The sequence below is a fragment of the Xyrauchen texanus genome, chromosome 23 (genome assembly GCF_025860055.1).
Source record: "Xyrauchen texanus isolate HMW12.3.18 chromosome 23, RBS_HiC_50CHRs, whole genome shotgun sequence".
In the NCBI taxonomy this organism is placed as follows: Eukaryota; Metazoa; Chordata; class Actinopteri; order Cypriniformes; family Catostomidae; genus Xyrauchen; species Xyrauchen texanus.
Genome location: NC_068298.1, coordinates 24,879,065 through 24,896,938, shown reverse-complemented (window position 1 = coordinate 24,896,938; position 17,874 = coordinate 24,879,065). Strand labels below are relative to the sequence as shown.

Genomic DNA, 17,874 nt, shown 5'->3' with positions numbered 1-17,874 from the left:
TATCAGGAGGTCTTTGTAAGGCTACAGAGATAAGGAAAAGGTAATGTTATTTCTCATTGTGGAAGAAAAGAGCAAGGACAATAGATCCTTTGTACTGGCGGTACTTGGCCAGCATTCCTCGGTCCACCTAAAGGAGGCTATTGACTGACTTGGAATATTGGCATGCAGACATCCCTAATAAAGGTCCTTAGCCACCCAGGGGCCTACCTGCTATCAATGTGTGCATGAGGACCAAAATAATGTTTGAATCTTCCTCAGTACTGCATTTTTCAACCCAATTACAGCAATTTTATCTTCTGAAAGACAAAAAACTAAATCTAGTGTTTACATAAACAAAGACTATTCAAGTGTCGGCTGTTTGGCTCTGCGACACAACAAAGAAATCCCCTCCGAGATGAAATCCCCTCCTTTTTTTTTGCTACAGAGATGCTTTTGTCTATGTAAGACAGTTTTTGCATGAGAAAGTATATGTCTCTGATCCTCTATTTTGAGGCAGAATGTGTTCCATTGGGCTAACTATCAAATTAAAGGCATATTCTGGGTTAAATACAAGTTAACATCAGTTGACAGCATTTGTGGCAAAGTGTTGATTACCACAAACAAAAATTTTGACTCACCCCTTTTCTTAAAGAAAAAACAAATATAGAGGTAGTAGTGAGGCACTTAAGTGAGTGGAGCCAATCTGTAAATGTTAAGATGCTCAATGTTTTAAAGGTGTACTCTAGCCACAAAACAATATGATACAAATATTGAATGATTTAAACTTTCAAAATTCACGTGACAACAATGTAAAATGCTACTGATTAAAACCATAAACATTACTTAATGTGTTGTTTCACATACTATTTTTAAATATGCTAAATATTGCACCTGTTTCAGTTTATACTGAACAGTACACAGTATGAAGTATACTATTATTCCATTCCAGAACATTCCAATCAAAACCTTTTTATTCAAGTGGACTTACTCTGTAGATCAGACAGAATACTTTTGAAACAGCCTGTAGAACATCAAGAAGCATTTACATTTTATTCAAGCTAAAATCCTGGCAGTACAAAACGGCTCTAAACAACTGCAGATAGCGCAAACCCGTGACCTCTGATCCTTTACCCTGCCACATCAGAGTGTGATAAAAGCACCTTCTTTTCAGCTTCAGCGTCTGGGCAACTGAGCTAAACACAACATAAATAGAGGTAGCATGGGGTGAAGAGAGAAATAGAATGATGAAACCAAAGTTGACAGTTAAATAACACTTTCACTTCTCTCATCTTTTCACATTCACATGGCTAAAGCACATCAACATTCAAGGACATGGAAGGAAACAGCCTAAAGGACAGCGGGCATGAGGAGAGCGACCAAACTGACAGCGAACATGATGTTCAGAGAGGGCACTACGTGGACACTGCTGTCAATGATGTACTGAATATGACCGTACCTCCCAACAACTCACAGTTACCAGACCAGGGTAAGGCAGAGCCAGCCTTTCTTTCCCGGCTTGTGTTTGATATCAGCATTATTAGCAGAGCCATGTCTGCATTCGGCTGCAACTCACTTTGAGTCCTGACCTAAATGACAGCAATTAGGCTGGTAAAGGTTGAAGGTGGAAATCTACATATCGTGCTGTCTCCTCATGCATAATTCATGTGGATCATTTAGCAGGGAATTAATGTTGATGTTTCTTTTTTGAGTGACATTAAAGACATCCGATTTGTTGGTAGGAGTCAGTAGGAGGTCACGTTCGCTCTCAAGTTCTGCCACTCAGTGGTACCAAGTTATAGAACGACAGGTGGCTGCACTGCAGAGCATCAAAGACAAGCCAAGACCAAAGGAGGGCTTACAGTCGTTTTATTACACCAATTGTTTTAGTTGTGGTGCTCAATCAGCCTTTGACCTGGATAATTTATAACAACGGAACACCTCCAGCAGATGCTAGCAGTCAATAGCGAGAACTCTATTCTTGTTGGACAGAAATTAGTCATTCAATTTTCTGAATTACAATGAGAGCCTGACATTTGCTGAATAGAAAGAAAATGGAATAAAGAGCCTTTTTGAGTTATATGAGGTCATTAAAATCGGCAGAACATTCACTCAGATGGGAGTTTGAAGAATGTGCGGCATTGTGACACTCACACCAAATCAAGTTTGCCTACATCCTTGTGGAATTCTCACTCAAAGCACTGCGACTAACAGCATACATTTGCTCCACCTGAGTGTCTCGCTTGGGGAAATGCAGCCTATTAGGAGAGTTAAGGAAGAGAAAGAACTGAGTTAACAGACATAAGATAATTTAGCTTGTTCTTCTTCGTTGTTTTGTTCCTTCACGAAGCACGATCCTGAATTATGTGGAATTGGCAGGTGAACCAATTAAGATCTCATTTGGTTCAAATCAGGTGCTCTATGGCTAATTCCAGCTGGCTAATTAACCAGTTTGTTCTCCTGATAAATCGCAAGACGTATGGCTACCTGGCAACCAGAGTGAGGGAAACTGCCTCCATTTACATTTTAAATGGTAATGTGTCGGATACTTCAGCAAATTTGTTTGAGTGTCGTTAGGCTTGATGTGGCGGGTGTCAAAGTGTGCTTTCTGCTATGGAAACCGTGGAGAGGAATTACAAGCCTCAGGGTTTCTAAGATGGAGATCTATGTGCATTTCTTCCACTGCCAAGTTGCTGTCCACGAATAATGAACAATGATTTGTGAGTCTCAAGACTACAGCTTAGCGATTGTAGACATCTCTTGGTAAGAAAAATGCATACATGGGTCTCATAAAAATGCACTCTGACAGATCCTCCAGCCTGGCACTTGCGTAATTGGACACAATTAGAAAAATGTACACAGAGCAATTTACAAGTGAATAATGCTTTTCCAGGTCAGCCCTTTTATCATTAGCAAAGCTCTTATCTGTTCTCATGTAAACAAACACTGGAAAATAAAGGATAACAGATAACCAAAATGAGCAAGAACTTCAACGCCACTGTTGTCAGTTTTAAGAAAAGCCATTAGACGGTGACAAGTATCAGATACTAATGGGATTTGGAGGCATGTCTTCTATCATATTATTCTGCAGCCTCGACGATGGCGAGGGCTTTTTCCACCCCAATGAAAAATCAGTGCAGGGGAAAGACTGGTCTCATTTGATTCCATTGTCTCTTTGTCTTTTAACAGCATCTGTAGCTGCATGTATGTTGATAATTATGAATTGAATTGACCGATGGCTCTATATATGCAGAAATTTTATGACACCACAAATGGAATTCTCCCTCAATTACAATCTCTGTTGTCTTATTATGTCTCCAAAGTGTGTGATGGGCTTGCTGACTCACTGTCTGAATTTTTGAGATTTTTAAGCACAATTAAATCTCTCAAACCCAGGATGAAAATGTTTCAGAAACCTCTGGAGGACAGTTTGCTTGAAAGTTCTGACATAGTCTCAAGTGTTCAATGGCTCTATTAACTCACTTTGTAGCGTAAGAAGCAATGCACTATGCAATAGTTTAGTGTCTTTATAATAAATTTAAACAATCTCCCTCAACAGATTGACAGGAAACCAACATAAGCTAAGCCAACTCCCAGCTAAGATATAAACATGCATATTTAAGACACAGAGGCATATAGCTATTGTGGTGGGAATACCTCTGATATACCCTTTAACTGTTCTAGTACAATGGAACATGAATAAACTGCAATTGCCAAAGGACACAAACAGAGACTCTGGATAAAAAAATAAAAAAAAAACATTCCTTTGTTTCCTTTTTTTCTTTTCTTTTGTTTTTATGTTTTTTCCCCTCACTCATTCTTTCTGGAAACAAACAGAGGCAGGAAGTGGGGGGATAGTAAGCTCCCTTCTGTCTTGTTCCCCAGGCTCCCGCGCAGTGTAAATGTTTATGATACACGCAGCTCTTTGAAAAGGTAATATTCGCACCAGGGACACAGTATTACCGCCGATTTAAAATGGCTCCTCCCTAACTTCTCTTCCTTGCTCTTTCCATTGTGAGACAGAGTGTGAGAACGGGCTTCAGTGAGGGGAAAAAGCTCTCCAAGGACCATAGTTTCTTAATACACAATACATTTTCTAAGCGATGCTTCCTTCATAGCTTATTTTTCTATCAACAGGATCTATGTCGACTTCCTGCATTTTGGATTCCTTTCAATAAATACAGCAATTTATATATGCTTCTTCGCACATCAGAAACATCTTTCCAGGAGATCATATGTTGATGGTATGGCAAGCATGGGAGACACCACTAATGCTACTGTCGTAGTGGTCATGAGCCAATTAATGATTTAGGGCATAATTACCTAACATTGCTCTTACCTAGGTGTTGAAAAAAGGTGATGATTAGGTGGCAGTTTAAATAGCGCTGACAGAATCCTTATTCACCCTATATTGAATTATATATTCATTGAGCGACTCTTGAAGACAAGGGCAGCTGATAGTATTGGGCTATAAAATGCATACATTTACTTTCCACATCCTTTTAAAACCAATTTTAGCATGTACAGGCTTGGATAAATTCAAGGACCTACTTAAAAACGAGATGGTACATCTCAAGGGGTTATTCCTAATAAATTAATTTCCAACATAAATCTCTGAATTTTACATAGGAATTGACTGTTGATTTTGTCTGTTGTAGGCCAGAGGACTGGTTAAAGGCCATTTGTACAGTCTCAGTACCACAAGACAAAATTACAATCACCATTAAGCTCTTTTTCATCTTCTCTAACTTTTCCACATACCCTAAGGAGACTGCGGAGCTTTGGCAGCTCAATTTGCAGCTGCTGAGTTCCAACGTGTTCCACCCAGAGAGTCCCCGACCCTTTTATTCATCAATTCCTCTGTCCCCATAGGCATGTATCTCCTCCTATGCCCTATGATTTCACACTCCCTCCACCTCCCAGTGCCCCATCAGTACACTCCAGCTTCTAATTGATTTTGATGAAATTGATAAAAGAGTTTCCCATTTTGTCTTCATCGCCCCCACCCCTCACAAATCCCACCCCTAGTCTAGCTGACATCCTCTCCCCAACCTGCTACACCAGTTTTGGAGAAGCTACTTTGAAACTGTAGCTTGCCAGGCTAAAGGTTTTTCATGATTTAACCTGTACCCCTGCGTAACCTGTACGCTCCCCCTTTTTGGCACAAAAGATGAAAATGACATACCTGAACTTAAATGGTTGTATTACCTTTTGGAATATGGACACAGTTGTAGTATATTTTGAAAGAAGACACTTTGAGCTTTATTTCCCAAGTTTCAGAATTAATATATGTCGTTATTTTTTATGTTAGAGAAGCTGAAGTTTATATGGAAATATTTTGTACTGAACATGTTTTTATCATCTAAAAGAACAATAATAAATGTACCAAGACAAACGCAAGCAAAAGCAGTATGTAACTTCATATTTTCTTTTAACATGATGCAAATTATTCTGTAAATCATCTGAAATGAATGAGGCTTTCCAACTCTACATATGGGAGAGAGAGGATGTTTTATGAGACCATATAAAGCTGCAATACAATGAAACACAAAATTCAGAGAAGTAGAAGTAGTCATCCCACACAGCTACTTGTTGGCAAAAGTAGCTTGTTACTGAAAAGCAACAGTATTTTGTAAACAGTTGAGCTACTGGCACGACACTAAAAATACTGTATTAAATTAGTATTGGCAACAATCTAGACTCGACACCCTATGTTTATGTCTAATAGCACAAATAATCATCAATATTTCCAAACTGTCCTGCCACATAAGCATACTCCCATCCTCATATTAATAGAAATAAAACCTGAGATATACGTGGCCCAAACTTAAGTTTACTTGAAAATGTTTTGTGTGGCAGCCTCTGATTGCCTAAAGCAAATGCCTACAGATTTCAAACTCGAGACAGGAAAAGAGAGCAACACAGAGAGGTCTGAAAGTGACATAAGAGAGGTGCGGAGAGAAGGAAAATTTATGTCTTTGACAGTATGGCGTGGTTTTCTCTGGGCTCTAAACAGTATCCCCAAGGGGCATTTTCTTTGCCTGATATGAGAGAGGTGTATCTTTAAAAATATTGCATACACAATTTAGATTTGCTGGCTACTAGGTGCAGAAAACAGTGAAAATATTGTGGTAAACACATTCTATCAAACAGATATATTTTTTATTTGCATTTTGCATTTTAGAATGTGCTATACATTTTCCGGCATTCAAACATGTTGCTCTCTAAAAAAAGTATCAAAGGTGCCGAAGCTTACCGCCACAGCTGTTGCCTTCACAACATTGTGTAAAAATTTGTAAATTAATCGTGTTTACTTCAGCATTTTCACACCGTACTGTGACATGTAGGCCTTGAGATTTTTTTTTTCTCTTTGAATGTGAGCCTTCCTCTCAAAAACACGAAAACATCTTAGACAATCACATAACTCTGAATAGCATTGCTCTCCCTTGAACCCCTATTTCCAAAAGCCTTCACCTGAATACTCGGAATAGGGATTAATCAGCTCAAGAGGGGGCTTCTTATCTTTCCTGCACTTGTTATGGGTAGCTTATTGAAAATATCAGAAAGAAAAAAGGAGCGGTTCATTATTTCTTGGTTCTGCAATGAAGCTGATGCATCTCACTGTGAACGCTCAGCTGACAGCTCATTTTCCAGACAATCCTGTCTTTGATTCACAGAAAGTGAGAAAGAGAGCAGGATGGAGAGGAAAAGAGGGCTTAGGATTCCATTTCTTATTCAGGACAGTGCTTGTGGCTGTTTGTTAATAATCTCTTCAGAAAACCGGCTGAATCCCAATTGTTTGTTGAACACGTGTGTAACTGGGTGCAATTCAGCACAAATAGGAATGCAGGGAGATTGGCCTTGTGCTGAACACAGAGGAGAAGATTAAGGCAAGGTAATGTGCTGTTTGATAGTCACTGTGAAAGAATTGCTGCTCTTCAATCTAAAGTCAATTTGTGAGGAGGTGGGAGAGACTGAGAGCGAGAAGAGATGAGAAAGTATGTGTTTAAGGGTTAATGAGAGAGATTGTGAAAAAGAAAAAGGTTTGAGGGAGGCTTTTGGCTGGATGAGGTCAGCTGAAATGTGGCACCACGCCATATACAGTGTCCCAGTGGAGGACTCTTGGACCTTCTCTATGTGTAATGGGCCAACTGCTGCAGATAAGCCCAGGACACAAAGTAATCATATCCTGCATACCACCCCAAATTCTTCCAACTGGCAAGATATTACTGTAAAAATGTAAAGATTCTCTATTCACCATTTCGGGTTCCTCATCTGCCACACAGGCAGAACACTCTAGAGATCTTCAAGATACCCTAAAAAGGAGTCCTAAATATAATTTTAATGTACTCAAGGAACTTTAATATGCTGTATTTTTCAAGGGCCTCAAAGTATTGCCCTTATGATTGGATTACTGAAGGAACTATGTGAAGTCCTGAGTAAGTTTCTCAGAGAATTGAAAATGTGTCTAGAGGTTCTCCAGAGATTCCACCAGTGGGGCATCCAAATATTTCCTAGTTTATCTTTTCATTTTTACAGTGTTGGTGTCGCATAAAGTACAGATTACATTTCAAGTATTAGGAAATCCAATCAGAAAAATGTTTTCAGCCCCAATGCTGAGCTAAACCAGACCCTCACCCTCACAACCCCTCCTTTTGACAGGGATTGGACTATGAGACTAGTGCTGCTAAAAAGTGAGCTTCTATCAATGAGCAGGCAGTTTAATAGAAGCCAGGATGAGATCCCTGCTGGAATGCAGCCCACAGCAAGCCCCACTCAACTCCATTAACTCCCATTACACTAGCTCAGCTCCGCTTCCTAAAACTCAGCATTACTGATTTTTGTCCCCGCTAACAGACAAAACCACATGTGTGTCTATTGAAATACACACTTATTAAGAGTGTGTACACATTTGAGGGAAGTACTTACAAACACACCCACGCTTAGATAAATGCACATGATAATCTGTTGCACATTTTCTTAGGCAAATGACAATTGTGTATTGCATTTTTTTCTTTGACTGTCAGGATTTGCTCACTCAAGGGAAGATTACATATACTCTGCAATAGTAAAGGGAAAAATGTAGCTGTCTTCTGACAAGTACATTATACCCAGTAGTTTTCTGTCCAGAATAAAAAAGACATCACTGCAGCTGGGTAGAAGAAAGAAAGAGGAAAGTGTGAGTGAACGAGAGGTGTGAGTGAATGAGAGAGATAGAAAGAGAAAAATAAGAGAAGGAGAAAAAGCAAATAAGAGGAAGAGCTGGCTGCTCTGTCGCTGCGGCAGCTTCAATAATTTTTTTAACCCCTTTTATATTAACACGGTGTGCATCTGAGTGTATAGGAGCTCTCCTTTTAGAATTTTTTTATATGAAAAATCTCTCCACAATTCCCTTTCCTGCTATTTTTTCTTCACACAACCCATTCCTTATCTACTGTATGCCATTACATTTATCTGTCCCACATTATGGCACAACATGAATCATTTTACACAGTGAAACTATAAAATGATCCTGTTCGCTCATTTTAGGTAATTACATTCATTAAGAAAAGGTTAAAACCCTGGGCAGCTGGCCTTTACATATTCTGCCAATCTGATGTATAGCAATTTGTCCTGATTTAAACGTAAAATGATCGGGATTAGGACCTTTGATGACAGCAACGCATATGCTCAGACGTACCATCAAACGGTCAGTGACTGCACTGTAGGGAATGGCTGACTGAGTTCACAGGCATGCCTTCATCTCCTCACACCTTCATACTTCTGTCCTCACTGTATCCTCTCTCACTCTCCTTAAGATGATCTCAGTGGGTTAAAATTCAGTTCTTCTGCAAAACTCTCCTCCCTTCTGGACGAAATGACTGCAGCCAGGCCAGATTATCCATTGCCATTGATGAAAGATTAAAGACAGGAACCAGAGAGAGAGAGATCAGTTACGGCCACAAACCTTGGGAGTCTGCCCCCACCTTGCCAAAAGGCGTGTACATTGTATGAATTCAGCCTCACAATCCAGACCCCCTCCCAGCAAACCTTTATGTGCAAATACTCTCCTTTCTTTCCCCCAAAGCAGTCCACTCTCCCCAGAGTTTAAGCAATCTTTTTCCGCTGAGGAAAAATACTGTGTGGCATGCATTCTGATCATGCCAGTGCAACAAACAGTAAAGTCTGTTTTCAAGGCTTCCAAAAGCCTTGAAAACAATCACTCCATTCTCAGGGTAGCCAATTAACCTTCATGTTTTTAGGGCCCTTGCCCAAAACCCCTTAAAAAGGAGGATAAAAACTAATGGGGAGGCTGGCTGTTAAGTTTAATGGCAGACAGGGAGGCCTCAATGGGTTTTTTAATGATGCTCCCCTGCTCTTGTGCACTATCCATTAAAGACTAGGCTGGAATGGGCTTCTGCACTGCAAGATTGGAGATCAACACAATCAACTGGGCCAAACAGCGCAGTGGGAGCTTAGACCCTTTTGTCTTTCCATGCTAAGAAATAATATACATGCCAGCAATAAAAACAAACTCTTTCTCTCTCTCATGATTTCTCTGAAATTAACATTAAAATATCTAAAACATTGTAATAAATCTCCATCCAAATCTGAGCTGTCATGTATATGATTTATCATTAACAATAGTCTTTTTTCATCTCCGACCTTTATGAGATCATTAACCAGTCTCCTTAAAAGCATGTCAAGCTTCTCCGATGGACTTTGCTCCTGACCCTGAAGCAAGACCGCAATTTTTGTTGTGATAAATAGTATGCCAAGTTTAAACTACCCACCCCTGCAGTCAAGCACTGCCACAATTGAAGTGTGATTGTGACAAAGCAACAGAAGTGACTGGGAATGGTCAGTAGGGCTCCTTAAGACCAGTCCCTTTCGCAGTACTCTGTCTTACACTCCTCTCATAGTTAAGGGCATTTAATGTCATGACCCCACATGTGGTCAAAAGTGGGCACTGGGGAAATCCAATCAACTTCATCCACAGCAACATTGCCCACATTGTGCCTTTCACAATCTCACCCACCCCTCTGGCACAACTGAGTGCCTCCCATCGCTAATGACCCACTGACTTAATTTGACTCAACTGGAGTCTGCAGTGTCTTTCACTGGCTGTTTTCCTCCAGTCCATTACTCAGCGGACTGTGCGAAAAAAAAAATATTTGTGATTGTGATTTGTGTTTTCATAGCATGCCATGCTGAGGAATATGCCCCAATGCCATCTCTGCTTAGCATGTGACTCATGCTTTAAGACAAGCTTTTGCAGCATATTGACATATACAGTCACAAATCTGCCCTCCCCATTGTTTAGCTGTGAGTCAAAGCAAGGAATTCTGCTATTTCAGCTCCAGTGCCTCTCCCTCTGTCTTTTCTACTCAGTATTACACTGTGCAATGAAGGGACAGTGCTGCTGTGTGGCTGCTGAAGCCTGCCACCTTTTTATGAGTATATTTTTTTAAAACCTTGGAGAGGGTTATATATAATACAAATAAAAAGGTACAATATAAGTTTCCATAGGCATGTGGAAACAAAAAGAGGCATGATGCCTTTTGGGCCAGAAGGTTATCACCTCAAAGCCGGCACGGCTACATTGCACCTGGACCTGTGTCTCAGAACAGGAGCGCAACGGTGATGAAGTACAAAATGCATCAGGTGAGCCAGCCACCCACTCCATTTGTGAGCTTAGACTTAGGCCAGGGACAGGGACAGGGGGGCTGGACAATGATGATGATTTGAGGACTGGCAGATCCTCCATAGCAGGTTGCACTTTGCCAACCAGCCTTAATGAAGTCAGTGTCTATATACATACAACAGTGGGGAGAAGGGGCGCATTGGAAATTATGAGGGAGTTGGTTAAAAAAAAGTAGGGGAGAACAAGGCAGAAATGAGCACAAAGAAAAGGAGAGAGAGAGTGAAAGAACGACAAAAGTGAGAGAGACAGAGAATGAGTTAGATTGAAAAACAAGATAAAACAGAATATAAAACTCATAGCTAAGGCTGACACAGTGAACATGCCTGAATGAGAAGGAACATTGCATTAATTATGTAACAGAGTCTATGCAAGCAGGCCGATCGCACACATCTCACAGGGAATGGCAGTCTGGAGATATTAGTATTCAACTGACGCATTTGGGACCAGCTGTTGAAGGGAAGACACGTTGATTTTAGGCGCTCAGGTTGCATTGTGTCCAGGTGCATTTGTTACAGTCTAAGCCTGACAGGAACGGGGCATCATATTTATTCGCACTGAATAAAACAAGACAATTAAAAACAAATTAAAAAAATTGCAACAGCACAACAACAGGAAGATGGAGCCATATCTGCCATGGGAAAGGATGTTAAGTGACTTAAGTTGAGCCTTCTTTTGGACTTTAACTTGTCACTGTTGCTATGGCTAATTCATTAATCATTTCGATTTTGATGATGACTTAAAAATTTACAGAAAAATGTTGAATGAGTTCAAAATATGCATTCTCTGATTTAAAATGTTAGGAATTACTCTATATATTTTACTCCGCTCGAATCATATCAATGATTGAAACATGAGAGTAAAATATGGGAGGTCAAGAAACTCAGAAAACAGAGTTAACAGAACAAAAACTGTACATCCCCACACAAATTTATTTTTGCTACCACTGCCCTGAAGCGTGTTACATTCTCTAGGCTGGATGCTTTATGAATAGCAAATAAAGCCCTAAAAGAAGAATATCTCACAGGCTTGCTTCAAGTAAAGAAGCCCAGCCTGCAGATTTGAGAGGGGTTCACTTACTTCGGCAATGTGCTTCACACAGATCATTTAATTCTATGCAGCCAGCGAGTTTGTGTCCTCTATTGCACCCCACCCCCAACCCCCATCCTCAACCCCCAAAGCCCAGCTCATCCCCTCACACATGTAATTTACTGTCTACATTGTCCCTCTTGCTCTTCTCAGACTCAAGGGTTTCTGAGTAAATTAGCTACATTGCACGGTCAAGTTTAAACACAGATTGCAGCATTTGTTACAGAATATTTAAAGATTTCCTCCACACACCAATACTTTTAGAAAAGAAGAGCTAGCCCTTCTCAGATCTTGAATGGGTGGCTGCTTTAGCATGTGGGCCTTGATGGTTGCCAGATCTTTGAGTCAGGTTAATTTAGAGTCTGCCATGATCAGGGAAATTTGAAGGTCGAGTACCACTACATTGGCTTTCTCTGTGGTTGTCCAAAACTAGTGAGGGAATCTGTAATTTCCTTACCCATGAATGGTGCAGAGACATAAAATGCTGTTTTATGTCAGATTTCCTTCATGTTTTTTTTTACCAGCGGCCTCTGAGAAGTCACTTGAACTTGTGTTAGCACACTACCTTTTCTCAGTCCATGACACTGACCAGAGAAAAGCTAAAATGGGTGCGGCAACAGAGCAACAAAGAGGGGATGTCAGTCTGTGGCACTACTCATGGGACTCTAACTATTTGGTACAATTTAACTCCATATAGTTGCTATTAGTTTGTAACCTTGAGCAGAAAGCCAGTTGCCATCGACCTTTGCACAATGTAATTTTACACTGATCACTGTGGAAAGCCTATATCATCATTTATGATCAACCTTTTTATGTTTAAGGTTAAACTAAATCAATTTCAGATGTAAACAATGATTATTGAGCTATTCTTAAAGGCCTTATACACAAAATGGTTCCCAGTTGCCACATGCTAACAGTAATTTCAGCTATAAGATTCATTCAACTATTTCATAGTAAACAGATGTCTGAATTGAGTGTACTGTAAAATGGCAATGGATCATGATACTAATATAATAAAATATAGTCGTATATACTGTAAACTTGATCTCTATTGGAGCAGCTTTTGTCTGATGGTGGAGATGTCATAAAACGGTCCCCCACCATAAAGTAAAATGATCTAGATTCTACCTGTACGAGCCATGAAAAAAGTTTAGCTTATTAATAAATAAAGCAGTCCATTTGCTAGCTCCCACCCTCTTCTTCTCTTACATTAAGCGGCTCAAAGTGATTCATTATTTTACATAAAAATATATATTTTTTCCCTGTGCAGATACTGTTTGTACCAATATAAGTCTAATGTATTGTTTGTCAGCATCAGTTTAGAAATTCATCCTTTAACTAGGACCAGATATGGAAGGTCTGATGGGGTGGGAAGAGAGATGATACATACTTTGGAGCTGTGGTACTAATTTACACAAATGACAGCAGTTGAAGGAATGGTGCAGTGGTAAACCACATATACAAGTTAAGCTGTCAGTGTGTTTTTGAGGCTAAAGTAGTGCAGAATGGATTCACAGAGGAGACTGGCTGTCAGACACACTTACCAGAGCAGAACAGACCAGACCCTGATTTACTTCCTGATAAATTGACTGGTACTAATGTTAAGACATGGAAGCAGGCACCGGGAACTCCTGATTTGCCATCCGTTTGACAGTCCTTAACAATGCCAAGCAGGGAGTATAATATCCTCAATAATTAATATCTGAGCACAGAGTGAAGGAAGAGGGAAGACGTCAAGGTCACTTTCCTGAAGAAGCCACCAAATTGAGGGGTGAAGAGAGCGAAGCAGATGTACAGGGGTAAGAAGGAAACAGATGACATTTTGGGATGGTGTGGAACAGGGAGGGCTAGAGGGAGGAAATAAAAGAGGGGAGCAGATGGAATAAGAATGTTGGAGAGCCGCTCTAGATGGCAAGGCCTCTGCACTGAGTGCCATCTTCATGGCTCAGTGACGCATCCTCCTCCACTGTTTGTAAAAACAAGACCATCACACTCCATCTTGTGGTCCCACAGGGCTGAGGGCTCGCGGCTGATTTATGGTGCACAGACTGAATTTCCTGGCTGGGATGACAGCAGCACTTGGACTCTCCCTCGTGGGAAGCCCCTAGCGTCTGCCTGGCTTGTCCTAGCCTGTGCATGGTAGCTAGCGATAGTGTTAGAGTGGAGACAAGGTTCCCAACATGACCCCGAGCCTGGATGAAAGCACTGCAAATCCACCTAGGACCTCCCGAGCACTTCATGCGCCTGCAACGAGCAATGTGAATAAAATGAACAATGTCTGAATGAAATTTATTCAGATGCAGACATTTATTTAGACATGCAAATTTATTCGATCAGTCTCTCATATAGCCAAATGAACATGGAGAACAATTAACAAACAAAAGCTGGACAGTCACAAACGCATGGCTGTGCTCCAGAGCTGCTAGAATGCAGCAAAATTCAAGACTCTGCACTGAAAAGGCCCAAATCTAAAGAGTGACCTCCAGAGGGTTATTTTTGAAGAGGTCACAAGGTTTAATGTGGCATCTATTTTCTCTCATACATGTCTGTGGCCGCCTCACTTGCAGTGAGACAAAAGAAATTAAGCAAATGCCAGAACTGATGTCTGTCCTCTCACTCCAAGAGATGATTTCTCATAGGATCTGGCTGTAGCTGTATTGGGTACACAGAACAACAAGCGAGCAAGACAAATGGAAGACAAATTATTAAAGCCGTTTGTGGCAGAATATTTGTGGATTTGATTTATATTATATTTATGTCCAAAACTGTATTAAATCACACTGTTGTTTAATATTGTTAATCTTTAAACCAATATATCATCATGTAGCTTAGACTTTTTGATTTATTAGCAATGTGACGCTCATTTTACCTTGTTCCTCAAAAGAAATTACATGTTTTCCTCAGCCCATAAATCCAAAGTGACTGAATAGTGTCACTCTTAAGTCTGCAAGACCCCGTGGTTGCAATTACATCACCAGTAGCAGTGTGTTTCAGAGTGGGTGTGAGTAAGCCCACTCTCTCTCATACTTCTATTCCCAACCCAAGCCTGTCTAAACAGGTACATTAGCGACATTTCCTCGGCCCTCTTGCTAGATTACATCAACACTGCAGAACCCCAGTGTTTATGCCCGCATGTTTGGAGAGAAAAGAAAGTGTGTTTTCCAAGGAGCAGCATAATAGCTGCCAAACTAGATGAAAGTCTGGCAATGACACAAAAGATGTTCCGATTTTTGGTCAATTAAAAGCCATTCATTTTGTTTTTGGTATATAGTTTACCCGCAAACTAAGCTCATTTAGCCTTGTTTATGACAACAGACATCATTATAATGAATTAAAGCACCTTGTTGTAAAGTAGAGATATTAGTGTCATTTTTTAGCTGCCCTGTCAGCCACAGCAGCCGCAGTGACCTCAGTTTTATACACTTCAGTCTGATGAAGGCCATAGCCATGAGGGGACAGATCTAATTGGATGCATTCTTTGCTCCTGTTGAAGTAAGCCGATGTGATTCTACAACAAGCTGAGAGCAGTGGGGGATTTTTAAAAGGATACTTCAGCCTTTCATTACAAGAGGCACTATTTATTATTCTATAGCCCTACCTAATGACGCTCGGGGTATCCATATTTAAAGTGTTCCCAAATACATTTGGTATTCTTTTATTCCCTCAGTACGAAATTAAACTACAATGTTTCCCATTTGATAGCAATGATTCATCCCCATGACTTTTTTTTTAACTCTTGTGCTTTACTATTATTACTATTTCGACAAGCATAGTAAGCTTCCCCCTTCTGTCAGAGCCAAAACCATAATTAGTAGGCTTTAAATCCAAAACAGGAAATGTTCCCACTGAACTGTATTTTAAGTCTGCTCCCGGAACTGATTGGCAAGCATATTTTCCTGATTACTTTCAATAGACATTCTCCCTAGGAGGACTGTCTGCCTTTCACTGCTCTTGTGCTCGACTAAAAGATCAGCTGCATTGAAGCTTTAACTGCTTCATTTGTTGGCAATATATTTCTCTAAAAAAGATTCTTGTTTCGTCAGGGGTCGACAGGATGTCATGTCTTCTTGCAGTTGTTATGTAGTTAGTACAGACCTTTGAGAGAAACATCTGTGAGTTTTGTGTATTAACTAGTGACAGGATGTGAGAGAGCTGTTAATGGTGTTCTGCTTTCAGAAAGATGTCATTTACAAGAGAATAGCTCCCCGGGAGATCCCCTAAAGGACTGAGGCAACATTCAACGTATGTGCTCGTCCCTTCTGTCATAAGTGAGGGAAATTGGAAAATATGCTTTTTTATGAGTTAAGCATTCAAGAGGTGAGAATGATTTGAATCTTGTTAAAGTTCCCCAAATTGATCCTCAGGAAGCTGGTAAATCCATGCTTCTGTAGAAAAGCATATTCTTATGAAAGGAGGAATTCTGGGTTGGCAGATTGCACTGAGGCAGGTGTGGTGTCCTCGGCAGTCTCTCGCTATATATGTGGATAATGGTGAGGCTCATCCTTGTTGCTATGGTGATAACATTGACTTTTGGTGATGAAAAGCCCTTTCAAGATGTGTGTGTGTGTGTGTGTGTGTGTGTGTGTGTGTGTGTTCACAGGGGCTGGTAATTATGGGCTAAATTTGAGCCACTTGAGATACCATAGTAGATCCAGAGCTTTACTTTCCAATGTATTTTTTACTTTTTCAATTTAATTTCTCCATTCTTCCTGCTGCTCGACTGTGAGATTTTGTATGAGCAAGCGTGTGTGTGCCCATCTGGGTGTGCATGCTGGCATCTATATTTGGATCAAATCGCTCCCATACTGTATCAAAACACATTTGCAAACACATTTTTTATGGACTTCATCATGAGCTCTCATGTGCTGCAGGAGGTCAGAAGTGTCCCCTGACTTCAGTCTGTAATCTGTCAATCTCATCAGATCACATTTTTATGGTTGACAGTTTTGGCAGCTGAGGCCTTGGAATGCAACGCTCCAATCTTTAAATATTGATTTAGGGCCCAAAGCTGTATTGTTGTTTAGAATCCTGGAAGAGCAAATAATTTGTGATTTTAATTGGATGATCTGTCAAGTTTGGAGTGCCAGATTTACATGTACAAATCCTTTCCACAATCCCGTACTGTCAATGTGGGCTACAAGTGTGTAGCAGGGTCTCAACCCTTGGGCTGATTTCCCAATAGGGAAGTTGAAAAAATGTGTCAACAAACATCTGTGTGGCAGCTACTTTTTCTAATTTTATTGTCAGGGGTGGGAACCTTTAATTCGGAAAATGATTTATGTCTCTCAAGAGTAACAGTTGTCCCCTTGTGTCACAAATATGGTATGATCCACATTATAACTACCACTATAACAGTGTATTTGAAACATTATGATCTTATTTATTAAATGTGGTAAGAGTGTCTGGATACAGCAATCAGAAGACGCATTGTAAATTGGGAAGTGATTTTATTATGCAAATGCCATTTGTGGATATTAGTAAACATTTAAGCAGGTAGAGTGCCCTTGTCATGCTGTCTATCCAGATGGCCAATAATGAAATATGCATGGAGTCAAAGGACTCTGCATGAAAAGCTGTTTTTGGCTGACTGCTAATAAAAAGAGAGCTACCTTGATTATTACAGATGCATCTCTTTTAAATAAAAAAGAAAAGAAAAGAGGCAGACAGCTCTTCAACTTGAGTGAGAGAGAGAGCCCAGCTTTTTTGTTGTTATAATGATACAAAAAGCAGCTTAAAAGCCCTTTCCTCCAAAACAACAAAGGATGGATCTCTAGTAATACTGGCTAAGACAAACTCTTTTTGTTTTAAACACCACAACATCTTTAAAACATCATTATATATTTATAACTGCCAGCTAGATGACAGAGACAGAGCAACATTTTCAGCATATGCTGTAACAATAGGGCTTCTTCACAGTGTCCCTCATGCTGAAAACTCTGATTGGACTGTCTAAACCCTCTTTTCATCAAGCCTGACAACAAAGTGAAACAATTACTCAAAAGATGGGTATCTACTTTTGATTTAACAATGCACCCTTTAATTGGTTTACAAGAAGACCCAACCATTTTCTAGCCTTGAAACTTATTGAAGAAGTAGAGCCTGGCAAAAGCTTGCACTAAAATGGAGTG

At 40.2% G+C, this 17,874-nt stretch overlaps 1 protein-coding gene across 4 annotated transcripts in view; it reads left to right on the top strand.

Annotated features, from left to right (window-relative positions):
- The window catches only part of LOC127663212 (protocadherin-19-like), a 55,356-nt gene that overhangs the window by 34,746 nt on the left and 2,736 nt on the right, over window positions 1–17,874 (top strand). For all 4 annotated transcript variants that reach the window (XM_052154730.1, XM_052154727.1, XM_052154729.1 and 1 more), the window contains exon 4: window positions 1,293–1,465. In XM_052154730.1, the coding sequence (XP_052010690.1) occupies window positions 1,293–1,465 (173 nt within the window). The remainder of the gene's footprint in view (window positions 1–1,292; window positions 1,466–17,874) is intronic.